We start from the raw sequence: 27461 nt of genomic DNA on the forward strand, positions 1-27461 counted from the left end.
AGGTGGAGGGTGGATTAAGGAGCTGAGGCAAAGAGATCTGGCCCAGAGACATGACGCAGTTGTACCATATATCCATCGACCTCCACGCATGCACAGGTTAAATTGCACTGAGTCTGTGTTTACAGGTGGGCAGAGAAAGGGTTCAAGGGGTTTGGCTTTTCCTAAAACCTGAAGTCTCATCTGGTTCAAGCTCAAGCACAAAGACCTGCTGTGCCCAGGCACAAGCTGGTACCCTTGCACAGCACCGCACACGCACCTCTTACCCTAAAACAGATCTCCCCAACACCCAAAGCCTTCTCCAGGCTCTGCAGCAGATCCATCCTCTTCTCCTTGGCACATGCCGGAGGCAGCTGAGCTCACAAGAAAGGCTTCAGCTGAACTTTGCGTTTGTTTCTTGCTGCCCTCCCTGCCTGCAGAGCCAAGCTCTGGGAAGCGCACGGGCAGCTCTCACGGCATTCCTATGTGAGCTGCATGGAGAACAGGCTGGGCAAAGTGTCAGCAAATAAATTATTTATCATATTATTGAGCTGCTTTGGCTGGGATGATCAATATGAAGAAACCCCCAAATGTACTGAGATGCTTAACAAGGCAAAATCCTTGGATCCAGCAGATCAGTACATCAGCCTTGGCAAGGACTGGATTCTTCTCTGGCATTTGAGCATTTTCAGCTTGGAAATAAATGATGAGCTTTTCCACCTCCCATGCTTTCTGCCACCTTTCCTGCACGGGTGACATAACAAGATCAGTTCAGCGTGGGCCCAATGCCCTGCATGCCTTCTGCCCACAGGCTCATCTAGCAAACCAACACCTCTCTGCTGCTCCTTGCAGCTCCCAGCTTCCTCTCAGCTCTCTGAGAGAAATCACACGGCCTTCTGGAAGCGAAACTAAAATATAGTGTTTCCCAAGTTTTCTGGAGAGGGATTCTCCATGCACATACATTTGTATGCAGAAAAACCCTAACACTGCTGACTACTCTGGCACAGCTCTCCAGAGCCTCACCATCCTGGCTGCCTGTGCACCACAAAATAAGCATTTTCGAGACTTACCAAAACTACATTTATCTTGTTCTTGCTTTAGACGTCCAAATGAGTTTTCACAGATGAGACTTGATAGAAAATGCCTTAATGGACTATAAATTTTGCCATCTCTTCTATGCCTGCTCCAGGCTCCAGTTAAATATGGCAAAGAAGAACTATTTGTACGTAAATAAATTATACTTCTATGGATAAAACTAGTCAATGTGGGAGATCAGATCCAGTTCAATTACTGCTTCCATGACACTAATGAGAAAAATACTTTACCATGACCTATTGTAAATCCAAGAGAAAAGGCTCCAGCAGGGACTGAGCAATTCCTGGTCTAATTGTACATAATTAAACAATGTAACAGCAGCATTTACAATAATTTCAATGAAGTTCAATGCTATGCACATTTACTAATTTTATTACAACATCTGTGATCTTCATTTTGTTTCATTTATTGTATTTCTTATGGAGGCAAGAGCTCTTTTCAGTACAGCAAAGAGAAGGAAGATTTGATAAAATGCCACAAAAAAAATCCATCCTTATTAGGTTGGAGAAAGTTTTCAAAGAATAAACATAGCACAAGGGGGAAAAAGATCAATTTTTGGTTGACCAAAGCAAAGTGAATATTAATCTGGAATGTGGCAAATAGCTCCACCTGGGAAGGGAAGACAATTGCTCATTGCTTTGTAGATTACCAGAATGCATTATTTAAAACAAATTAAGAACTTGGAGTTGAACAAAATAATACTTTGTAGATATTTCAGAAAATAAAAAGATTTCTCACTTGGGTCAACCCCAATTGACTTTTCTAATTCTTTTCCAGTTCAGCCACCAAGCTGAAGTGTGAAATATTTCTATGGCTCTGGCTTTTTACAGAAGTTTGCTTCCCTTGGGCACAAATTCTCCTTTCATGCGCAGCTCACCTAGTTGACTATTAGGTCTCATTTATGAAACATCACCTACAGCTGGACAGGCACTTATGAAACATCCTTTCAATGCCACAAAGGAGTACCCACACCCCAAGCTCCACTACAACTTAACAAGATGAAATCACATCACTGAGATGCCATGAACCCACGAGCAGTAGTGCTTACACTTGTCTCTTCAGCATGTTTTTCCCACAAGGTGCTGGGCTGGGCTGGGTATCACCTTGGTTTGGCTCAGTGACAACTTCTAGCTAACAACTCTGACAGGGGACAGTCCCCTGAGGCTCTGGCATGTGCATAAAGAGCTCAGGTTTAAAGCTAAAATGGAATAATTCATTTGACTTGTCCCAGGGGAACAGGATTCCCCTGCTCACTGTGATACCTGCCTGCTGCATAGTGTCTATGTTTCAGGAGGCACCACCAGTCCTCAGAGGAGCTAAAGGAAAATAGTCATGTGGTTTCAATTTGCCATTGCTCCAGTGCATAACTTTTAGAGGTCTCCTGAGGAAGACTTTAAAAATAAAAAAAAAAAAAGTAAAAGGTGAAAATCCATGAATGAAAACAAGAGGAAGTGATTTAGGAATCTTAGAGGCAAGGATGATTATGCACAACCTTATTTTGAAACTCTGCCAGGCACCTATAAGAGGAGAAGGAGCAGAGGCCTTAACATAAGATGAAACAACCATGTGCTAAAGAGGAGTGGGTGGCTGGATGACAGAACAAGATGAGGACAGCTAGATTTCTGCCCTAGAAAGGCTTTCCAGACCCCAGCCACGAGTAGGAGCAAAGCTGCCTGTTAGGCACAGTCGGACACGAGGTTTGCTGGACTCCCTGGGAGAAAAGTCTCTGCTTGACCATCACTGCATGCAAACCATGGAGCAATCCAGTCAATGCTCTTTGGCAGAGAGCAAAGGGATTTCATACTGACAGCCCCAATGTAAGGGATTGTGGCTTGCCCCCCCCTTGTACTTAGGGAAACAACACGTATGCCCTACCTGTCTTACTTGTCCCTCCTTGTTCCCCAGCTTGCCTGGTTTATTGCCTCTCTTCGAAGAAGGCAAACCTCTGGGGAAGGTTTCTCTTCAAGAAAAAATTGCAATCAGACTTCATAGAAAATAACAATAAAGCAAAAAAGCAACACTGCCCACAACAGCTGGCAGCTTTGCTTCCCATGGTTGCCTCTATCGGCTGCACGGTGCAGCTCTTCCACTCACTCTCCTTATCTTGCAAACCAAGTCAGAGAAGTGAGGAGATGTCAAAGAGGAAGAAAGAGAACCTGAAGCTCAAAAGGAATAGGCAATGAATCTGAAATTTGAAGAACAGGTTTTTTTTTTTTTTTTTTCCTTGGTAGTATTGTTTCAAGCAGCGTGGGCTTGTACAAGTCTAATCACTTCCCATCCGGCTCATCAATCACACCAGGGAACCGGCCCTCGCACAACAGCGAGCCTCAAATTGGCTCCCACCAATAATAAAAGATAGCGGAGAAGGACATTCCCTTCAGAGGATTGTTTAATAAATCATGTCTAGACAGGGAACACAAGAGAAATGGAAAAGATTTCTTGGAAAACCATGGTCATTCAGTCCCGTCCGGCTTATGCTATCGACACCCGCTTACCATGACCACTACTCTGTAGTGAATTTCCATATTTTGATTCTTGTTATTCAATATCATCCAAAATTAAACATGAAACTTTAAATATTTAAAAACAAGTGAAGGTAGTAATTGGAGCTGATGGAAATTGCACGCTGGCACTATTCCTGCTGCGTGTGCTTGCCTGGTTGCAAAAATGCCAGAGAGACACCATTGCTACTCCTCTATTTTCAGCATTTGCTGACATTTTACTGTAATTTATTCTCATTTTTTCCTCTTCTTCCTAAAAATAACAACAACACTACTGTCCTAATAATAAACTGACAGCTCCGATGTTTGAAAGACCTTTCAGCAGAGGACTGTTCTGCCAGCAAAGGGTGCCTAAGGTGGGCACACACAGATGTCTTGCAAAGCATTTACTGTATAAAAACCAACCAGTGCACGTTATGATCAGCACTACATCACCCTTTGGTCTCTTAGTCCTAAGTTTTTCCTTCAGTAGCCTTTCCTTTCCAATGCAGGGGCCCAACTGTCAACTACTAGCAAAATCCCATTCCAGCCTGTATGTGGTGTATTTTTTGATGGCTTCCTCCTCCACTTTTATCTGTCAGAAGCGCTAAAGACTCCCACAAGCCATAAAGTGTTTCTGACATTCATGGCTTTTAGATCCTGGGTTTCAAAGAACTGCTGAAGGTTATGTTGATTAAGCCCAAAGACATATTTCTAGAAAGCTGTAGCTTAAAGAAAAAAGGTGTTTTGCTTTCACAGTGATCAGCCAAAACTGTTACTGAACCAGAGCATATGGGAGACAAAAGCCATCAGAGAAACGTGTGATGTTCCAGGCTGCTAAGATTTACTCTCTCCAGCAGAGATCAGAGACAGTGGGAATGAAGACAAGGCATTAAGCTCAATTAAAAAATAAACAAATAAAAACAAAGCCTTGTATTGAGCGACATGATGGCCGATTACCCGCCAGTGAAGTGCGGGCTAAGAAAAATCATTGCCTCTTAAAAGTGCTAGCAGACAAGAGCCCTTTGTGTTTTGTGAGAGCACCAGAGGGGCACTCTGAGACCCTCTGGAGGATGGAGCTGAAGATGTTTATTTAAGGAAACAAGAAAAGCCCTTACTGGGAGCTTTCCTGAAAGCCAAGATGAAGGCTGCCTCCTTTTGCTTCTGGAAAGTCCCTGCTAGCCACACACAACGGGATTCATCCTTCTGGCAAACTAACATCCATTGGATGCTGTCTGCAGCAGATCTGATAAACATTTGCATCCGCTATGAATTCATGACATGATGCAGCATTAAAATTTCATGGGAGAAAAAAAAATTTGAAAATTGCTTAAGGAGCTGTCAGGTTTTGGCTTCTCACAGTTGCAGGGATGGTTACAGTCAGCAGACATTGTAAAACTGCCAGTTGCTTCACCTAACAAAATGCTAGGCCTTACTAAATGTAAAAAGATGTAATTTCCTTCCAGAGGTGAGAGTTACAACCCAACACTAGGTACAGCAGTTCAACAAGGGCTTTAACCAACAATTAAAACTTTAAAAGGGGAAAAAGAAGAACCAGGACTATACCCCACAATCTGAAGACACATTTGGAGAAACGGGACCTTTTATGGGAGGAGCTGAGGTGCAGAAACAAACCAAAATAATTTCATTTTAAACTGAAATATCAGGGAGTGGGTGAACTCTATTCAAAGTCATTTAAATAATTAGGATTTTCGTAAGTCCTGGGTGCAGGCTTAGCTGGCTCCATATTTATTCACGTGTGTGCAAATCACCTTCTTTGGACCACTTTCCTTTCCGTGCTGATATTTCCAAATTCACATTGTTAGGCCAATCAAGCTGAGAACACCAGCCCGGGGAATACTGACCTTAAGGTCTGCTTTAAGGTCTCAGAAACCACTGCTCTGCACCTCCCATCAGGGGCTGTAAAAACCAACCCTTACAGTGTTCTGCTCTCCCTCTACTCTGCCTAAAAAGAGAAAGAAAACTTCCTAACACAGGTAGCTCCAAATGCCACCTGAAAAGTCCTTTTTTCAGACCATAAACCAGGCAGTTTACTCCTCCCTGGTGCACAAGGGTGCAAAAGGGAACTTTCCAAGGATAACTGGCATGTGACACCTGCACTGCTGCAATCCATCAAGGGGAAAAACACACTTATTAATTACCTCTTCTAGCACATTTTGGTCAAACACCGCACTTACAAAGCCAAAGCAAAACAGTATTTTAACATTTTACCAGCGTTTACTTTCTGAATATTTGCAGCCAGCTCTATTTAGCCTTACACTACTCAGCTGCACATCCACCGACACAAGCGGAATCGATCCCAAAGCAAGCGATGGCAGGACTGCTGGGAAAGACGCAAACATATCGATGTTGGTATAGATTTACATGTGCTGGACCTCCTCTGCCCAAGGAAATGCTGGCTTGCCTACTAGGAACACTTATAGCTATCCCGCTGTTTCATGATTTGGGGACTTTGCTATTCATTAGTGTAGCCCCAGCGTGCACCGGCTGAGCACACACACCAGATCAGCCTGCAAGGTGAGGGGTCTTCATTGCAAATGAAGCAAAATATCTCAATTTCACTGGCAAGTAGTAGAGAAACTTTTGCTCAAAAGGCCAGTAACATCAAGGAAAACACTTGCTTTGTAACGACTGGATCTCCTTGCACACAATAGGCAGTTCTTCTCGACAGGCTCTAACCAGATGTATTTGACTTTGCATTTGATCACTTTGAGTGATTTTGGTGTCCTCCAACCAGGGACACTTATAGGCAGTGTGAGAAATAAATGCCCTTTTAAGCACAGTTTATTCTTATATATTCATTGTTCTGCTGAAATAATTCATTTGTATCCTAATGAAATGAGCACAACTCACTCTAGGAACTAATGCTCAGTAGCCCGTGATGGGTATTTATGTGTAGGGACAGAGAGTCTGTAATGGAAGATCTATCGCTAGTGCAGGAACCCATTTTATCTTCATTTCACATGATACAAGTAAACTGAGCGTTGTTTGGGAATATAATTGATCTCTAGCTGAAACAAATCAGCTTTGCAGTTAAGTGAGGAGATGAAGTAGTGGATAATCTGTAGTTCAAAACCAGTTGTTCTGCTGAGATCAAATTATTACTTTGGCACTGAAATGATGAGCTGATAAGGGAGCGTATTCCAGCACCCACCGTCAGTCCTGGGCATCTCTGCCATAACCTCCAGCCATGCTGATGCCAGGCACTAGAGCTAATTGACAGCATGGCTGGGATCAGCTCACCATTTCCTAAACTGATGGACCTCACCTGGCCTCAATTCCAAATATCAGCATTTTCAGGAAACAAATAGGCAGAGGAGGCGGGGAAGGAGGACACCCAGCTACCGGGCAAATAGCTGTGACTGCAACCAATGCCAGCAAAATAGTGTAGGTTTAAGCTGTGCAGCTGCCTTTACTCTCTACTGTTGTTTTAGCACAGCATAAATATTTGCAAATATTTTCCTCTTATTTCTCTCTACTTGCACATTGCTGACAATTACTGAGAACTGAAATTCACTTCATCTCTTTCTGCACTGCCCTTCCATAGGTATTTGGGCAATGGTTGTTTTTAATAGGTTTCCCTATTTTAGGCAAGGTATGATGTGCTCACAAGAACATCACACAAATGTGACAGGAATGCAGGGAGGACACAGGTTTGTGGTTGCCTTTTCTTTTTCATTAATCATCTCCTGAGCTTTCAACTTACAGGAGCCTTTTCCAAATAACCTGAAGATAACTAAGATTGCACAGCAGATGAAACACCAACATGGGTAACCCATCTGCAGAGTGCACTTCCTCTCTTCTTCCTTTTACCTGAAAGTTCACCAAACTCCAAAGAAATTAAAAGCAGTATTTCAAAAAAATGACAGCAATCTCTAAGACCCATTAGGTCAGATTTTTCACACCATATCAAAGTAAGACATCTCGTTACAATGGATATATTTTCTGCTAATTGATCACTCAGCAGGTCTGAAAGGAATCCAGTAACATCTTTTGCTTCTGAAGAGGTTGCCCCACACTTTTGCAGAGGCAGCCGTTAATTCCCTCATATCCAGTAGAGATTTTGCTTTCTTAGGCCTTCACTCTGCACCACACACTTTTGAGGAATAAACTGTCATTATCATTCCTGAGGTATGTATTGCACAGGTTGTTGGTTTTGGTTTACAGAACATAAGAAAAGGAGATTGCATATCTCGACCTCCCCTGTTTGGAGGCAGCAACACACCTGCAGGCAGCCATGGGTGTCACTGGGTTTCCTTGTCAGTTTGCCAGGTTGTCCCCTGCAGCAAGACACAGATGCTTCCACCATCACCACCATTATCCAGAATTATAGACCAATTTATAATATTGTACAGGTTTTTTTGCTGGCACTTCAGAATCTGAATCCATGCCAAAATACCAGAAATCAAAATAGGTGGTTACATCAAGCTCTGACCACCATTCAAACTCTTGGACCACTTGGCTACATCTCTCTCATCATGTTCAAACTGAACAGCATTTACTTTGAGGGTCTCATCTCCACCTTGTGCTCATTAAGGTTGTTTTCTTAAAGCATGAGCATAAACTCTGGTAAAAAAATGCATTTTTGGCATAACTTCTCTTTTCAGTGAACAACATTAAGCTATCAACATTATTTTTCCTGCACAAGACAGTGCAGGTTTGTCAAAATGAGCATGATATTTCTACCTTGCCTTTTGACATTTTCAAGTTGATTATGTTCAGACACTACCTCAGAGCACTTCATTCTTTCTCTCTGGTAGGACTAATGACCACTAAAGTATGAAAAGAAACACTGTGTGCTATTCAATACAGCATGCAGGACTGTTACCCTTTTACTTAACTTCAAACATGAGTACCAGTTGATGAGACCAATTGTGCTTAACCACCTGTGGAAATACTGCCTTGAACTTGATCCTCATACTTGACTCTTTAACCAAAACCTTCTGATTCCACCTTTCCATCCTATCCCCTGCTGGCCAGCTCCAGTCTCCCTGGCTCCTGAGAGCAGCCCCACACAATGGAGCAGCTTTCACCAACACACATCCTTGAAACCCTCCCTTGACATGTTCTTTTTGCGGCAGATGGTCATGAAGACCAACTTCTCCCCTTTCCCAGCCATCCTGGGCACCTACACAGGATGCCTGTGTGACATGTGGGGCTGAAATGTGTAGCCAGTGCTGGTATCAGGTTTGAGGTGGGAGCTGCTCTTGCTGAATGCTGCAATCTGCACAATTGTGCTGACATTTCTGAACTATAAAAGCCCTCTGGCAGGCAACTACAGAGGAAACCTTTAAAATTGATCCAGTTTAGCACAAAAACTGTTGGCTAAGCTTCAATCCACCCCTCTGCTCCTCCACCCCTTGACACAGCTTACAGCAAAAGACTTTGCTTTCCTTTTCATATGGATTTTAACAGCAATTCAAGACCATTGATCCAGGACTCTGAGTCAGTGTATTACAATGCAAGATTATGCAGCTCTCTAACAGTCAGTTTGTCTAGTTTCAGTTTATTCCATAGTAAAGTGGGATTGGACAGAGGGAAGGCCAGAGGAAAAATTGGCCACATATCACCTAAATGCTCAGACAAACAGGAGAATGTTACTGAAAGTATAACACACTTCCACTTGGCACAGGCTGCCATACCACAGGTACATATGTAGCTATATCCCTCTCTATATCTCATCTGTGCCTCCCAACTCCAATTTCTGTTCCACTGAAGGATTAGAGAGCAGACAAAGAGGAGAATAAAAAAGGCTTAAATAAAGCAAAGCTTTCAGTGAACAGTGTGAAGAAGGTGGAGTTCATGCCATCTCCTAGGTGAGGTTAAGACTTGAGACCTCATTATACTTATCATTTACACCACATAACCTTTCTTTCTATGACTGGAAGAAAACTACTCATTTGCTTTACCACCTAACAAATCTATTTATAATTTAAAAGCATTTACAACTACTTTTTTTTCTGTTGGTTAGTTTAGCTTTACTCCATTGTTTGCTTTTCTCCAGCTTCAATTAGGCCAGCATTTCCAAAGGCATCGGTAGGGGAGAGGTTTACATTTACAAGAGTCAGATCATTAACAACATAAGGTGGTTGAAAGAGAGGGTATAATTGGTTTCACTGGCCTAGAGGGAAGATCAGCTTCCAAGAGAAACAACATCTAATTAAGAAAGTTTGCACTGTTTTATTTTTAGTGATGTCCTCCCCTCCACTACCAGCGTTTTTATAGCACTCATCACAGCAACTTCTGTGTTCTGGCTTAGCCACACGTATTTTGTAGACACACAGGGATCAGATCCCTTAATGGACAGACAGAAGGAAGAGTTTGATGAGGCACTAAACAATTGGAAAAGAAATAAATGGACAGTCTGTATTTAATAAAAAAAAAATTTAACAAGCCTAGGCAGTTGTTTTTGTTCATGTTAAATGTTTGACTCTGGGTGTGTATTTCTGTTGGTGGCTAAGATTCAGGGCGCCAGGACCAGTTGGAAAGCAAAAGCAGTTTGTCAGACACTTGGTTGGCCATGCATAGGCAAAGGCAGGTCACCCAGTACATAAGTGAGGTGATAGTGCAGGTCCAGGAGCTACCCTGGATCACCATGGGAAGGGAAGCAGTGATCCCTACTTCCTGAGCATATTTTTGGTACTAGAGACTTTTACACCTTGTAATCTCCCAGCAAGGGGGCTGGAAAGGTGGTGGCAATTCTGTTGAATGGCAAACATCACTTGCAGCCATGGCTGGCCCAAGCAGGAGCACTCCCACACTGTGCATCCCATGCCCACCTGGGCACCCCTGCAGGACCCAAAAGCTACCAGAAGGGCTCATGAGGTTCAGCAGGACCAGTGAGAAGGACAGACCCCCTCCTCACATCACAAGGAGGACTGGTGCAGACCCTGGGCATGGGGGAGTCACCCCATATCACCTCCCCTGTGCTCTGCTCTACCTAACCAAGGGCAGCTTTGCTGCAACCGTGAAAATGGGATAGTGAGTGAAAAGGATATTACTGATCTTGAGCATGTGCGTGGGTCTGGGTTACTCTGAATAATTTAAGTCAGGCTTCTTTTATCTCTCTCCTGCTCCAGACTTGCTACCACTGCCTTGCACATGAATCAGACAGGCTTCCCAGGCAGCTGGAGATGTGGTACCTCCCATAAAATAGGAGCTGAAAGGGAAATGCTAAAAGACAATTTAAAGAGACTCCTTAATCATCCTGGATTATTCAAATCTTGACCTCTCATCTCCCCATGATACAGCTGAAGGATGCTACCCTAACCCAAGGACACACAGGCAAAGGCTGCAGGAGAGCTGGGCTCTCCTGTAGGCCACTGCCAACAATGAGAAGAGGGAAAGCAAGCCCCATGTTGGGATCCATGCCACGTCCACCCAGATCTGTGGCAGGGGAGCCTCTCAGAATGCCCCATTAATGAGCACAGGGGTGCTGTTCAGCGAAGGGCTGACTGCCAACACCTACTCCTCTCTCCATGCAGATGATGGCATGTGTTTTATACAGCAAATCAATCACAGGGACATGGTCACAAAGGAATGTAGCCACCAGTGCCCCAGTTGTTTCAGCAGCACTCATAAGAGCAGCCCTGCAGCAGGTGGAATGTGAGGAGCTGCCCAGAGCCATCCCAGGCTATCCTGGAAAAGGGCATCATCTGCAGCCCTCCTCCATTACAACCTTCTCCAAAAAAATGCTGACTGGGGAGTTACATAGCATCCAGCAGACACAGACACCAAGGGTCACTTTACAGTCCATCACTGTACCAAAACAGGAACCTGCATTTCCACAGCATCCAACTCTCCTTCTAAACAGAAGTGATTATTTCAAACTGTGTCTTTCATACAAAGCCACCAAAAATAATTGCTAAATTAATGGGGCAATAGCTAATGTACATATATTTGGTTACAGCTTGGCAAACCCAGCTTGAGGTTTAATTGTATATTAATTCTCTTCTATGTTTGTTTTGCCGAAGCTACAAATTTCATTCAAGTATAAGAGCACTGCTTGCAGAATCTCGTCTCAGTTGAAAGCAAAGCCCAATCCACTGCAGAGCTGATCTGGGCTGCTTGGTGGTGTTGCATTGTTGGTAGGGAGGGAAAAGAGAAGGGAAAAAGGTTGTGTAAGTGGGTTTTTCTGTTTATTTTAGGAAGAGGAGGTCGGTGTTGTGTACGGAAGAGAACAGAGCCTTGCAGACCACTCATTCTACGTGTAGCAATGCTCAGGACAGCTATAAAAATAAAAGAATAAGGCTGTCAGGAGCGTAAAACCCAAGTAAAAATCCAGCTGTTGGGAACTAATGAAAGCACTGGCTGTGTGGAGAGACAAAGCTGTCAGGTCTGTAAATGTCAAAAAAGGCTCAGCAAGAGCCAAAGAGGAATAGCCGAGTGGTGAGAGGCTCTGTCACAGCAGGGCGAGGGGGTTGTGGGAGGTGGCAGGGGGCTCAGGGTCATCCCTCGATGCTCTGCAGCTCCACCGAGGTCTGGTGGCACAGTCAGGGCACAGGGACACCACAGCAGGGCAGCTGTCTGCCACATGGGATTGTTTGTGTCCCCAGGCAGGCAGTGTGGCCAGGCACAAGGAAGAAATCCTGGCAGAAAGGCAGGGAGGAGGCAGATGAGGGGCTGGAGGCTGCACGGGCAGCTTTTCATAGAATCATAAAACTGTTTAGGTTGGAAAAAACCTTTAAGATCATCAGTTCCAACCATGAACCCAGATTTCAGTGGAGAAGGAAGGGGAGGTGTGAGCAGGGTCCCTATGCTGCTGAATTGCATCCAGCAGCGGCAGCAGCCACAGGCTTAGACTAGAGGCCTTGGCAGGGGCCTGAAGTGACCAGTTAATGTTCTGTACCTACAAAAAATGGCTTGAAACAAGATAGGCTGTTGAAAACAGGGTTTTGAGCATCCAAGAAAGGAAAGCACAGGGGCCTCTAAGGGCAGTCTGTGGAGTTACAAGGACATACCTGCATTACAGACACCTGACTGGGACAGCACAAGAGAGCAGACACTGTGGAGATGCATGTGATCTCCTCTCAGTGTAACATGAGGGGGATAAGCAACTGAAGCACAAAAATAACATAACACCTCTAAAGACATTTAGGTCAGAAAGTGCTGGATGGTTTTTAACTACTAGCTGAGAGGCCCTGGGAGTGGTGGGTTTGGGAAGGAGCTGGGTAACATTATGATAGGGACTACATGGAGTGTGTGATATTTGTCAATATAAAGGGATGAGGGCAATGGGAACACCAATTACTGCAACAGCACCTGGCACTCAGCTACTCACTGTGGCTACAGCACTTCATTACCTTCTTCTGAGCAAGGACAGGCCTAGAAGACCATGCAAATCTGTGCCATTCCCTACCTCGGCAATCCAAACTTCCTAGTCATTTTGAGATCAGTTTACACCACTGTAACTATTTTAAGCTACTAATTCTACAGTAGCAACGGGAAATGGCAGAAGAAGCTGTTCTTCTGGCGAAGAGCTTTTTGCACACATGCTCTTTGCAGTTAGCCTTTGCTCCCATTCCACCCTCCAATTTTGGGATCCGGCTCACTTTAAACTTGGCTCAGGTTCACCCAGCACAGCTGGCAGCTGATCACAGCCTGTGTAACACATTTTGTCCACGACAGAAGCATGGCCTGGCATGTCACCAGTGTCTTGTAACCCATCCAGCACAGCAGTTGTATTCATTGCTGTGAGTACAGGATGCTCTACCCAGGTTCACACAGCAAGCTGGAGGTGTCCTCTTTCCACATGGATTTGTATGGCATGCACAGGCCTGACCCTCACACTGCTGCTGGCACACCATCCAGCTCTTTGTGTTTTGTTTTTTAACAGGTAAGGTCCTGGGAGGGCAATTACAAACACATAAATACATGTACTTGATTTCCAGCTCTGTAATTACCTGGGGGCCACTTTGCCTTTTGCCAGCCAAGAATAAAACATGCTGGCAAGTGATGCAACTCACTGTGCAACAAATGCTACAGAGTCACTTTGCCCAGCAACCCTCCCCAAAATCCCTGTGCTGGGGTAGGGCCAGACTGCAATGCTTTCCTGCCACTGCTAGGGAAAACTCCCCTCCACGGAGACACAGCCACTCCACAGCCTGTCCTTCAGGGAATTTCTGATAGGCACAACACTCCACATCCCACTTCCTTTCTGCTGAGCTGGGACCTTACTGAAGCCTATCAGATGGGCACTAAGATACCATTTTGCTGCAGAAGGGGATGCAGAGCTGTGCTGCCAGGCCCTGGGGAGCCACCCACATCATCACAGTGATCTGCCAAGTGAACTGGACAAGGCAATACCCTTCTGTGTTCCCCTTCCCGATTTGTCTGTACAGACTGCAGACTCCCTCTGTGCCAACATCTCCACTCAGCTCCGCTGCCAGAGCTTTCGAAAGGGTCTGCTTAGCCCTGTTTTGCTATAAAAGACCAAAAAGCCTTAAAAAAAAATTAGTTATGGTTTTTTTAATCAGAAGCAGTTCTGAATGCCACAGGGCCAGGCAGCATACTTTGCAACCAGCTCTTCCTGTGGGAGCTCTGGCAGTCCTCCACCCTCGAAGGGGTCTGTCTCACCTAAAATTCCTCCAAGAATACCACACAACCAGAAACAAAAAAATATAAATCCCAAATCACCAAATCCCATCTGCTACACAGAGTCTAAATGTGACTACAAATGCTAAGTTTGGGCCGGCCCAGGTTGTCACCGAGCACAGGGTAACATGTGCTGACAGAGGGAAGATGGGGCTCTACATCTCTGCAGAAACTGCAGCAGCTGTAAAGTTGCCCACCATGAAATGCCCACCCTGTTAAATGGCAGGCAGGCAGCTGCCACTGTAGCTGTGGACCACTGAGATAAATGAAAAATGGATTTATAAAGAAAGCAGTGCAAATCATTTTTGAAGGCTGTTGATTGCAGTTAGAAATAAGTTTCATAATCATTTGGGAGAGTTATGGCAGGGAACAGCACAGAACTTTGGTCATGTCTTCAAAAATAAACAATCTGAATTGGTTAATTAAAATTCAGGCACAAGAAGACAATTTACTGACTGTGAATTACTAAAAGACAGGGGATTAGTCAAAGATAACTCTCATTTAGCAAATACGTTTAAGAGAACAGGAGTGCTTGCAGAAGATTGTTTTGTGATACACTAATTGTGTATTTTATTTCTAAAATTGAATATGGAGATGTTTTTAAGAAATATGAACTGCCCTCAATATGAACTGTCAGCTTTACAAAGTGAAACTATAATAGGTTCCTACTTCTGAAACCAGTCGCTTGCAATATGAACGATCTGAGTGCACTATCTGAGCTTATCTCAAGATTTTTTTTCTCAAGTCTAAAGCAGGGAAGGAAATCTCAGCTCACTCAAGACACGCGCCAGCTCAACCAGCTTATCTAGAGCAAATCTTTACAGAGCAAATCCTAGTGTAGAAGCCTGGCCCGTGCGACTGGTTAAAGGATGCTGGGGGGTTGGGAAGCAGTGGGAGATGGAGCCTGACCCCTTCCCACTGTCACTGCTGTCTTGCTGGGTAAGCCTGAACACATGACAGGGACAAGAGAGCTCTAAGGCCCTGACTTCCACCCAATTATTTGTCCTGCCCAGTTCAATCATGCTCTTAGAAACAAAAAGTGCCTTTCCATACTGCAGCACCTACGCCAGTGGTGAACCCACCTTGGCCAGGATAGGGAGGTGGGATTCCAACAGCCATGTGCTGCATTAACCTAAGCCTCATTTCATTGCCAAAGCTGGCAGAAGTAGGACTTGAATAATCCCTTTGTACATTCTCTGTGGTTACCTTAAGGCTCAAATAAATGACAAAGAAAGATGGCTATCAGCCCAGGGTCAGAAACATCTTGCCTTACTCAACACTTATGCTTAGACAAAACTTTTCCTCTGCACTTCCTACTGAGCGCTCCTTTCCTCTGCCATGACTCCCACATTGTGGCCACACTGCAGGGAAGCACCAAGTAGCAGTGACAGAGCTGATGGAGCTGGAGGGCAGCACATACAGACCACAAGTTCATATTGCAATTGCTCACCCCTGCTTTGGCCACCCACAGCCAAGTAAAACCAAGACTGTAACACAACCAGAGAGCCAAATAAAATACATTAAATAAACACAGAAGATTTGTAATCCTGTTCTGCATACATACAAGAATGTTAGGAAAAAAAACCACTGGTACATGCAATCCTTTCTTACAGAAATGAAGCTCTTCATGGTCTCAAAGCCATGCACTAGCTGGCAGGCCTGGAAGTTTAAGGGGCTGAGCACTTCAATCAGGTGACAGACAGCCCCTTTTAGTCTTAATCAGCAGATATCCAGAGAGCTAACTCATATACATAAAGCAAATCAACTTAGGGAATAAATGTCTAAATAAATATGAGATGCTGATCTTTAATGTTCCTCTGAAGGGCAAATAAAATTATGGGTTTTTTTCACTACAATTCATTTATGCTATTTGTTTATTACTGCATGATAAAAAAGGCTCAGCGTGCCCTTGCTGGGTTTTCCCTCTGTCCTGGAGTGAGAGGCTGCCCAGCTAAGCTGAGCACTAAGGAGAAGGCAGGTGAGCACACAGAGCCATGGTACTCATCAGCTGGGCACACAGAAAACCCAGGGATGCTCCAACACCTGAAGTTCTTTTTGTGGAGAAAGAGGGCAATTACTGCAACAGAGAGTAAAAACCTGGAACAGGCTGAAAGAGCATCATCTTGCACAACAAGTTGACCATATTTAAGTCTGAGAGAGACAATCAGCCTTTCTTCCTAGTTATCTCCCATCTGCCACCTTCATTTGGCCATTAAAACAATTTTTAATATGATAAAACAAGTAATACTGCTTAACTAATGAATATTGAATTATTGGTGTAAATGCGCCAACATTTATTTATTTATTTGCCTCCCCAAGAACATGTTCTCCTCTGTTTGGTTTTCTACTTTAATGACTACAATTTATCATATTAACTAGACTTCCAGTTTGCTGAGTTTTGTTTAAAGTTCTGCTTTTTTTTGCTGAGACATCTGTGAGAGGGCAGATGCAGGTAAGAGAAGCAATAAAACTAATAAAACAGTGATAGTAGCTGTCACCAAAAAGCACAAGTGCCCGAACCACCTTCATTTACTACACATGGCCCTTCCTTCTTGTTCCCATTTGCTGATTTTACTGCCGTCTTACCACCAATATTTTACTCTGCTTATAGCAGCTCTCCACAAGGAACGTTAATTCCCTAATTTCCAAATAATTTGCTTTCCCTACCTACCAGCAGGCAGCATAACAAAGAAGGGAAGCCACAGCGGAAGAACTGTCTGTGATGAATTTGAGCCATGCACGATGGTCCAGTCAGGGGTTTCGGGAGGCATCTGAAACTGCAGCAGTGCCTGAATCAGTGCAGGGATCCTGCCCTTGCAGGAGGCATCTATCTGCCACCTGTCTAATGCGGTGGGAAACGCTGGTCCAGCTGCACCAAGTCTGTATCTATTTCAGAGCACAAGCATATGTGTTTTCTCCACCTGTCACAACTGTGAAATGTATAGATAGCATTTACTTCCGAGGCATTCATCGCTCAAATTAACAAGCAACCTGTTAGTCTGAGTGCAATTAGCACCCCAAACTTTATTCCAGACGTATCTGGTAGTTGAATTTTGCTTGAAGATCTTTTAGCAGCCTGGTGTACACTTAAGAGTAAAAATAGGCTGATGTATAGAATGAGAGTGCTGTGAAATCCTTAACAAATTCCATGTGAAGCAAAGCTGCTGGGGAGTTGGTTTTGCCCTTGTTAGAACCCATAGTGGAAAATTCACATTTTTACGAACTGGAATTGAGCACTGGTTCACCCGAGACCCAGTAAACTGAATGACTGAGTGTAACCCAACCTGCTCAGGCTGACTTCCGTTGCCTTCTCCTGCTGCCAGATTTAAACTCCACCGCTCCCGCTACGTGCTTTTTATGAAAATGCCATTTACATACAGACATGCATCTTGCAATGCGACATCAGCATTCTGCAGAAGTACAGGCGAGTGATACCATGTGATATGAGCAGTGTAAACCCTTATCTGTGTCACAGCTGAACTTCTTCTGTTGGAGAGTGCAATCAGCACAGACGGCAATAACACTCTTGTGGGCTGCCTGGCTACCGTGGCCCTCAGACCTGCACACCAGTTCTTCCATGTGTGCAGCGACCTCAGATGCCTAACTGGATCACTTCTTTACTGGGATATTTCTTCAAACATAATTAGCTTTGAAATGCCAAATAACAATGGGTTTAAATTCTTTTAATTTGGCATTCACCTTTCCCTCCTTGTGGTTGCTAGCACGGTAACAGGGAATGTACAAACCACACCAAAATGTTCCTTCATAAACTGAAAAGCATGACATTTACTCAAAATATGTTGTAAAGAGGACTGAGGGAGTGTGCAATCCAGGTTCCATAGTGGCAGGACAGCCTTTATCTATTAGAAATTTCCCCTGGATGCTGAAGACTTAATTAGGTTTATAACTCCAGTCTCATACAATTACAATGCTCCACAAACATTGTTAGCTTGTCTGACAATCAGTCCATATCTGGCATTTTCTTAGGATTAGCTTCTCCAAGCCTCCAGTAGTTACCTGCACCTTCCCAAGCTCCACCTTACCTGCTCTGTACCTGCAGGCAATCCACAGTGAGAGAGACCTAAAGATGACACCTTTCTGTGCAGGGTCATGGCATTCTCCCCAAAAAACCTGGTTAAATCTAAATAACTCAGAGCACTTGTCACAACACTGACACTGTTCTTATTCTCTGCATCTCTCTGACATTTTTATCATCCTGTTATATCACACTAGGGGACCCCTGGTGGTCTAGTGGTTAGGATGCAGCACTCTACCACTGCGCCCTGGGTTCGATTCCCGGTCAGGGAACTCCCCCGGGCAGATGGAGCTCATCAGCCTGTAAGGCCATCCATCTAAGAGAAGGTCACTCTAAACAAACCTACGTCCTGAGGACCTCACTGCCACTGTCCAAGCTCGCTCGGCCCCGGCAGATGAACCTTAGGATTTAAGGGTGGGCTCAGTTCAGCACACACTGTGTCTCACCTAAAAAATCCACTGCGCAGGCTCGAAGGGTAAAGACCTTTCCCAAATCTTCGTTCGCGAAGAGTGGCCATACATATATCACACGGGACCTGATGGGAAGAACACCTGCCCTTCTCCAGCCCAGCACCCATAGTTGCTCCCCTAAACACAGAAGGCAGAGAGAAGGAAAACAGAAGTTTGCTTACCCTCAGGAAGGAGAGGTCTCTGTTGTGCTCAATGCTGGTGATCTCCAGGTTGCCCATAACTACCTCGCAGTTCTCATAGTACTTGCGCAGGGCTCGATACTGCTGCTCCAGGTCAGACAGGGAGCTCAGCTTGTTCTCGGTGCCAGCACACACTGCAAGAAATCAAGATGAGTGTGGGAGAGTGGCACAGGAGCAGAGAAGGAAATATAGTTTGTATACAGCAATACAAATTACTTGAATATCAGCAGTAGAGATGGGAAGGTACAAATATGATCTGTGATCATCTCAGCAATTTAAACACATCTCACGGAATGGGATGAAGTGCTGTTATTTACCATCAAAAGCAGAAATGCAGGAAAAGTGCAAAATCATTTGGCCTCAGCACCTAAAGGGCCAAACCCAGGTCTCAGCAGATCCCTACCAGTCCTGCCAGTGACAGAATTAGACACTGGACAGAGACCCTCCAATCTCAGACTGAAGGATGTAAGGCTGGAAGACCTGTGCATCCAAGCTGACCTGGATAATTCAACTTTTTCCCTATTCTGAACAGTCTGTTGGACAAGCCAAGAGCAACTTCACCAGATTTATATCCAACATTGTTTTCCTCATCACCTTCTTTAAGACCCCAGTTCTTCCCAGCTTTATGCAATCCATAAATAATAAACAGGAGAAAGACAATAGCGACAAACGCATTCAGTCCCAGGCTGAACGTACAGCAGAGATGTGTTAGATAAGCACAGAAATACCATCTTAACACAGTTTTCAAAGGATGACCTTTAATATTATACTACTCTGTTCTACATTTTGAAGCTGAGTTCAAAGTTATCACAGAATCCCAGCTCAGCTCAGTCCACTAGTCTGCCACACATCATACAATGACCAAATAAATGAGGGAAAGAAATATAGAAGTAGCATTTTAGAATAGCAGCTTTTCACGCAGTGTTCAGCCTGCTGGGTCTGTGACGCTGCCTAAATGGTCAAGCGTGGGGCTGGGCTAGTTTGGGGTTTTTTTGCACTTACTTTTCCTATTAATCAACAGCTTGTGGGTTGTTCTTAACTGTGAGTAAATTAATCTGAGTACATCAAAACTTTTGAAATGGGCATTATATTATGCAAAACAGGAGCCTCACCAGAATAGCACTTCTGGAGTCATTCCCATTCCTGGATTAGATCAATACAAACAAAACTCTCCATGACTGGAGGCATAATCAGTAAAATTGATGAAAATATGCACTTCTGAATGATGCAGGTCCTTTTTATAAATATCAAAAGTAATTAGGTTTTGGAGCAGTGCTATTATTATTGACTGTTTGCTTACTACACCCTCCCCTTTTTTTTTTTTAATAGAAATGGGAACAATTCTCATCTCTGTTCCCACTGTGGTCTCTCTGCTGCAGAGCAATCTGCTCTCGTGCCAGGGCAAGTCGAGCTTCAAGCAGCCTCTTGGCGAAGGGCTTCTGGAGGCAGGCAGAAACCCATGAACTGCTCAAAGTTTACTCCCAAGGAAACTCCCTCTGCCCTAAAAATGGCAGCAGAAATCTGTTCCTGCTGAACTGTAACTCCCCACCAGGGAGGGCAAGCAAGGGCTGGTTTCATTGCAAACCATTCACAGGACAAAGGCTCGATCAGATGTTTTTGGGTTCTGTGTTTCTGGCGGCTAAACACAAACTAAAGCTGAGCAGGCACTGCAAAGGCTTCTTCTCCAAATACACATTTGATCTCCTAACCAAAGTAAAACCAGCAATATTATTTTATTTCTCTCTATGATCTGGTAATAGTAAAATTTCAAAGTTCTCACTAAATTTAAAAACTTGAAATATTTTACATACGTTCATTATACTACATTGAAGAAAAAACTGCTTGGTTTGCTCAGGTTCTAAAATAACAACTACCTCCTCATTTGCTTAATTTAAACCACAAACATTCCCATTCTGAATATTTTCTGGTAAAACCTTACTAATTAGAGTAAACTATATCTAAATAACAGTTTATCTATAATACTTTTAATAGCCATTTTGATGGAAAGACATGGTCAAACTGGGACCTCACATAGCTTTGTTGTACTGGAAATACCTGGAAGGATTAACCACTGCACATCTTTCTTTTTGAAATACAAAGCCCTGTCCTAGCTCATATTTACAATTTTATTCAGGACAACCTCGAGACCTGCCCTACAAGCATGGCCACCCTTCAGGGAGACACACACCTGGTCCTGTTAGGACATCTGAAAATGCACTACCAACTACAAAATGGGTTTGTTTGCTTCTTCTTTAAACACAGCAGCATCTATAACAACAATACCGACCAAGTTTCCAACCAGATAAGTATTATTCTGTCTTAAGGCTCCCAAGGACTAATAAACAATTTCTGTTCCATTTTGCAATCGGTGCTAAGGATCAGCATAGCTCAGAAAACAATTCCAGCAGCTCAGCTAATAAAGCTATATACTGCAACACTGGTATTGCGTGTTGCACACCCATTAAACGTTTCCTGAAAGCTAATGCAGCCATTTGTTTGCTGTGAGGAGGCAGAACACCTGGGGCTGGCTCTTGCAAGAGGATTCAGCGGGGGTGAAGCCAGCCCAGATGTGAAACTACGAGTTTTCTTCAGCTGAGATTAATTTTGTACAACCAAACCACTGCAGTAACTACTCCCAGCTATGGAAATCAATTCTTTTTGGATAAATAAAACCTTTAAAGCAAATTTAGAATAAATCATGCTGATCCTTCAAATTTTTCTCCTAGTAATTCCAAGCACTTAATGTCTGTCTTAAAAAAAGCAGTCCCCTCTGGTCCTCTGTTACATAGAACACCTCATTGTGCCGGCTCACACCTGGGCCTTTGCTGCCTGCCTGATGCGTGGCAAAAAGTCTATGCAACCCAGCTCCTCCCAGCCTGCTCTGCCACCAAATTTTAGAAACCAGGGAAAGTCACTGCCTGGGGTCAATCCTCCCAAACCATTGCATGACCTGGCCTGGCTTTTGCAGCTCTGGGCTGACTGGAATGGTCATCTCCCCTCAACGACAACAAAAAAATTTGGTTACAGATTGCCTCAAATCAAGTTACATACCAAAAGTGATTATCCTACATCGACTGCAGGGTGCTGAAGTGCATGCTTTTTTCCATCAGTACCCAACCAGCAGAGCAGTTGATGCCAAAACAGTACTCGGAGTGGGAGAGAGCCCTGACCAGCAGAACAAACTGAAGTCCCAAAGTAAGTGTGGGTATAACCATGGATCATTAATAATCCATTATTACAATAAGCTTTACAACATATACTTTTGATGCACCTGATAACTATGCCACATTCAAAATACAAAAGAGGAAACTATGAAAGTATTTAAGAAAAGCAGGTAAGATAATTCGTCACTGGCAGGGGGAAGGGCTGGGAGAGAACATCACATCCTTTGCAGGAAGTCATTTAAGACAGAGAGATTACATATGCTTTTGGCAAGTTTTTTAAGGCAAATTACAACTAACAGGGTAAAAAGGCACTCCTGCCATGACGGAGGAATGCTGCTGCCATGGACAATCAAAGGTGCTCCTGCTTGCCCAGAGATGCCACAGGAGCCAAACCTGGAAGGGACACAGGCCAGAAAGCAGGTTGTGAACTGGTAGTCAACAAGTTTTATGCCCCATTTTGAGCCACATGTGGCAATTTCCAGCCGCTCCACAGCACAAATAATTGTTCTGGGTCTGATTTGCCAAGGTAATTAAAAAGCACTAAAGTGACCACATTCAAAGTGGGAGCTGAGCAGGAGTCACACAGGATTCCCAGTCCCTCTGTCCCTGAGCTCAACACAGAGCACAAACATATCCCACTCATCTTCCTGGCTCATCTCTTAAAACAGCAAGAGGCATTTATGTGTTGTAGAAGCTCTTTAAAATTAAGTGCCAAAATAATATATATTTGCAGGGATGTTCCAGCTGTATATCGGCATAAACACAAGCACGACAAAATGTAATTCCTTGTCATGCCATGCAAAACCACCATGATCTATATTTCATAAACTCTCTTCAAAGCACTTTGTTGTATATTGTTAGATGTATTACTTTATATAGCTCCAGAAACCGATGAGCGGCAAGAAAATAAAGGCTGTGTGCTTTAACTGTTCTTCCAGCACAACCTTTCCTGGTTAATAAAATCTACTCACTCCCTGACTCTAACAGAGGGCAATGAGTAGCAGCTTAAGATGTGCAGCCAGCCTGCAGCTTTTCTCAGTGTTGAGCATCTCTGGACACATACACACTGACCTGTTCAGGAGGCCTTACAGAGGCATCTCCATGAGGAAAACGCTTCAGTGCTTGTTTCAATGCACACCCGGGAAAATCAGATGCCTCCTTATGTTTTCTCCAAGTCTGAGGGGGGGAACCTCGGTCTGACAGTCTGTACCAGGTCACCAGTGTGCCATGAAGCTCTCAAACACATCATTCCAGCAACACACACTTGGCCATTCCTGCTCTTTCCATGTTCTGCAAAGCCTCACAGAGAGCACCTGTGCAGACACACTCACCACTAATGTTATCCCAAAGTTGAAGGACATGCTCCTTCCCATCTGGGAAGCCTCAAAAAAGCAGTGACTGCAACCGGCCAGGCTGCCAAGCCTGTGGACACTTCTCATCTACACCCCAAACATGGGCAATTTTGGGTGGGTGCAGGAGCAAAGCACTGCTTGGCCATCACAGAAGTGAATTTCAGGCATTACTCTCACATTCACACTTAATGTTCAGTTGTTTATTTATTACCAGCTACATAAAGTGACAGTTTCAGCTCCTAATGGTCCCAATTACAGCAGTAATAATCATCTGTATTGAACTGAATTTATGTTTTTCATCAATATTCATGCACATGACTTGGAAATTAATTTCCCATTGACTTTTTTTTAATAACAAAGCCAAATCATTCGGATGCTCACTCAAAGGTAGCAAATAATGGAGACATTTAAAAATGTCCGTTAGCTTTCGCTTTTTAGCCCATTATTTTGTTATGCTCTGTTGATGATAAATCTATACATTAAATTAAGAAGTCACAATTGACTCCATTGAGTTCTGTTTCTTGTAATACTAAGGGATTTTATAACCCTCACATCTCAACAGAGAAGCTAACTTTTGGCAGGAGATCAGCTTGTTTAATTTCTTACTCAACCCCTCTCTGGATTTGCCTACAACTGGAGTTACTCAAGGAGAGTGAATCCCAGTATCTCCACCGTGGTCACCCCCACTTGAAATACCAGTGTCTCACTCCTCTCCTAAAGCACATTCAGAGAAGCAGTGATGAGGCATCCTCATCATCAACTCCAATATCAAGCATCTGAACATATTTTCCTTCAAATCATAAAATATTTATTATCATCTCTTTGGCAAGGATGCAGGAGGCAGCACATTTGCTCTGCACCCAGATCCACCTGCACGCAGCACAACCTCCCTTTGTCAATCAGTCTGTCAAGTGGGCCAAAAACTCAAGAGGAGGCTTAAACTCTTGGACTCACTGGGTTTAGGAGAGTGTTTATGGAAAGGAGAATTACACATTCCTTCATTCCAGAAAGGATCCCAACAACAGTCAACATCTCTTTCTAAGACATTCTTTTCCTGTACTTCCCAGTTTTTTACTTAATTAGCTGTGTTTTTACAGACAGCACCATCATCAGGGTTTCTTGAAAGGTAGCTAACAGAACTATTTATTAATAATTGCAAACACTCATGGTAATTTGTTAAGACCCCCAGATAGGGGGGAATACTCGAGCCCCTTAAGGAATGACTAATTACCAGGAATGCCACAGCAATCCCTATTCATTACTTTACGCTCCATGCTCTCAGCAACAGCCTAGGCACCCTGTCACTCACGTACACACACAGAAGGGGTAAACATGCTTTTAATCCTTCCATTATTATCATACAGCTCTCCTTGAATGAGCTGCGAAAGCCCTGTATTTTCTTGTAATTAGGTATGTCCTAATGAAGCAAGGGCTGCCTTCACTTACAGTCTCGTAGATGTTTCCCATAAGAAGGCAAAACACTCCTTGAGGTCACCAGCAGCTTTTCCTGTAAATCCAGTGGTTTTGGAGAGTGTTTTAAAACTGGGGGCTTTCTTTCTGTAGGTGGGAGACTGTAATGATGGAGAGCATAATTTTCTCTGTCCTTCTAATAAAAAACTCAACTGGCACAAGCATTTTCCTTCTGCAAGGTCTGCTCTACACTAGAAAATTATCATCCCATTTGAATCCAGTTACATGCAATCAACCTGACTGCCATGAACCCCTGGACAGCCACATGGCCACGAGCACTCAGCATGTCCATCCAGCAGCCGTTCAGTCCATCAGGGCTGAGGTGACACAGCACAGGCTGGCCCATGGCAGCTGTGAGCCACACCACCATGGCTTTAATCCCTTCTACCAGCACGCAAAATTCCAAATGGCCCAGAAACAGAAGCCTGGTAGTGCTATTAGAGAATCATAGAATGGTCTGTGTTGGAAGGGACCTTAAAGACCATCTAAGTTCCAATCCCCTGGCATGGGCAGGGAACCTTCTACTAGACCAGGTTTCTCCAAGCTCCATCCAACCTGTCCCTGAACACCTCCAGGGATGAGGTAGCCACAGTTTCTCTGGGCAAGTTGTTCCAGCATCTCAACACCCTCATAGTGAAAAATTTCTTCCTAACATCTTAGTTCTAATATTATTTTTTTTTTATTTCCAAGTTAAGCTCTCCACAACTGCTAAATCAAGTCAAATAAAAAAATTAACTAAAATTTTCATCCAGACTTTCCTTCACAATACTAGAAGGACACTGAAGCCCTTCCATAGCCTTTCTTCTCCACAGCATGAAGAAGCAGACCCTGGGTTGATAGTACCAGGAACTGAAGCATTAACTCCCTGAAATTTGCCCACTAAACTCTCAAATATAATTTCATGTGCCATTGTAAAAGCTTCCCAGCACTTCTAGAAAAAAATAACACAGGGACGTGTTATCGGGGTGGTCCCACCTCCAACAGAGGCTGATCATGTGAGACCTACAAACAAAAGCTCATTCCCAGTTTTATGAACAGGAACACAGCTAGGCACAGTAAAGACTGACAGTAATTGTAACTTCATCAAGGAGGATTAGCTATGTGTGATAACACCTTCCTCAGCTGATGGCACCCTCTCCTTGCACTGAACTCTGCAAAATCTCTTTGGTGGATGCTACACAGCGTATTTTACTGATGTACCTTCCTGTTCATACCAACCAAAAAATGGCATCAAAATGCTGTCTAGATTTACACACTAAAACTTCAAGGATAATGGCCTGTGCTGGCCACGTCAAGCCGTCATCATCAGCTTGTTTTATGCCAGTACTTCCAGCATTGTTTCTCTTTTAGTTTTGTCACGTATTTGTTATGATACAGCAACTAGAAAGGAAAAAAACAGGAAAAATGTTCAGCAGGAGCACAGCTATCACTAAAAGAAGGCAGAAATTAATATGAAATGTTTTACCAATGGTTCTTCCCCCTCAGGTCTTTGTACCAATTTTTTTTCTCTGGGTACTTCTCATTCCCTTTTTCTCCCTATTCTTCACACACACACACACACACACACACACACACACACACACACACTTCCTTTCCTCATTTCATTCTATTTTGAGGATAAATAGTTGCTTCTTAACTATAATGTAGGTACTGGACTTGACAAGCAATTAAAGCAAACAATTTCCACTCATCTAACTTTGCCAAATTAGTCATCTACCATCTGCTCTATCATCTGGCTCTCCTTGAGGTCTTGCTGTGAATCTGGAAGCACTCACTCTGACAAGGAGGCAGCAGATAAGCCTCCAAGCTGGCAGGGAACCCGAGGGATGGAGGTGACACGGGGGTGACACGTGGCACCGCGCTGCTGACCACCATCCCCATCAGGCTAGCTTTGAGGAGGTGCTCGTGGCTCCATTGTTCACATTGGCAAATTACCAGCATTCAAGTTGTGACAGAAAAACATTTAAAATTAAAAGATTTCTTTTACGGCCACTTACACAGCATGGTAGCTTAGGAAGAATGTGGGGTTTTCACACTGGATGCAAAAAATAATTTACTGAAATATCTTCAGCATTTGCAAGTTACTTCTTAACAAAGTACATAACCTTAAGAAGGAACTAAGAGACATTATCTAAGGAAGACTTGAGAGGTCTCTGCTTCCAGCATCTGGCTTAGTTCAGGTCAGGCCACATTTGGAGACAATAAAAAGTTTTTCAAGTAGCTCTGAAATGCAATGCTGGTCTCCTCCACCCTCCAGCTTCTGAGCACTAGTAGGACCTTTTCCTTCTACCAGGCTTCCAGTTTGGACTCCCTACTGGGGCTACTAGTATGATCAAAATACCACTAGCACCCCTTTTTCCAATGACCTATGATTCCTCCCCAAGGAAATGAAACACCACTCCAGAGTGCAAGTTAGTCCATATAAATGTTGCTGTTGCTTCAAAACATCACACAAAGGAATTGCTCTCCCTATTGCTGCTGAAGACCATTACAGATCAACTATTCCTGCACTGGTCAGTCACTTCAGTGCAGCACCCAAAATTAAGCATGTGAATCTAACTCTTGATGCCAAGAACCAAACTCCTTCCCTCTACAGCACCAAAGCACAGACCATCTCCAATGCCT

General features: G+C 43.8%; 1 protein-coding gene across 2 annotated transcripts in view; it reads right to left on the minus strand.

Moving 5' to 3' along the window:
- ERBB4 (erb-b2 receptor tyrosine kinase 4) overlaps window positions 1-27461 on the minus strand; it is a 599687-nt gene that overhangs the window by 345897 nt on the left and 226329 nt on the right. For both annotated transcript variants that reach the window (XM_027636902.1, XM_027636901.1), the window contains exon 2: window positions 18833-18984. In XM_027636902.1, coding sequence (XP_027492703.1) covers window positions 18833-18984 — 152 coding nt within the window. The remainder of the gene's footprint in view (window positions 1-18832; window positions 18985-27461) is intronic.

This window comes from Corapipo altera, unplaced genomic scaffold (assembly GCF_003945725.1).
Source record: "Corapipo altera isolate COAL_440 unplaced genomic scaffold, ASM394572v1 45, whole genome shotgun sequence".
Lineage (NCBI taxonomy): Eukaryota > Metazoa > Chordata > Aves > Passeriformes > Pipridae > Corapipo > Corapipo altera.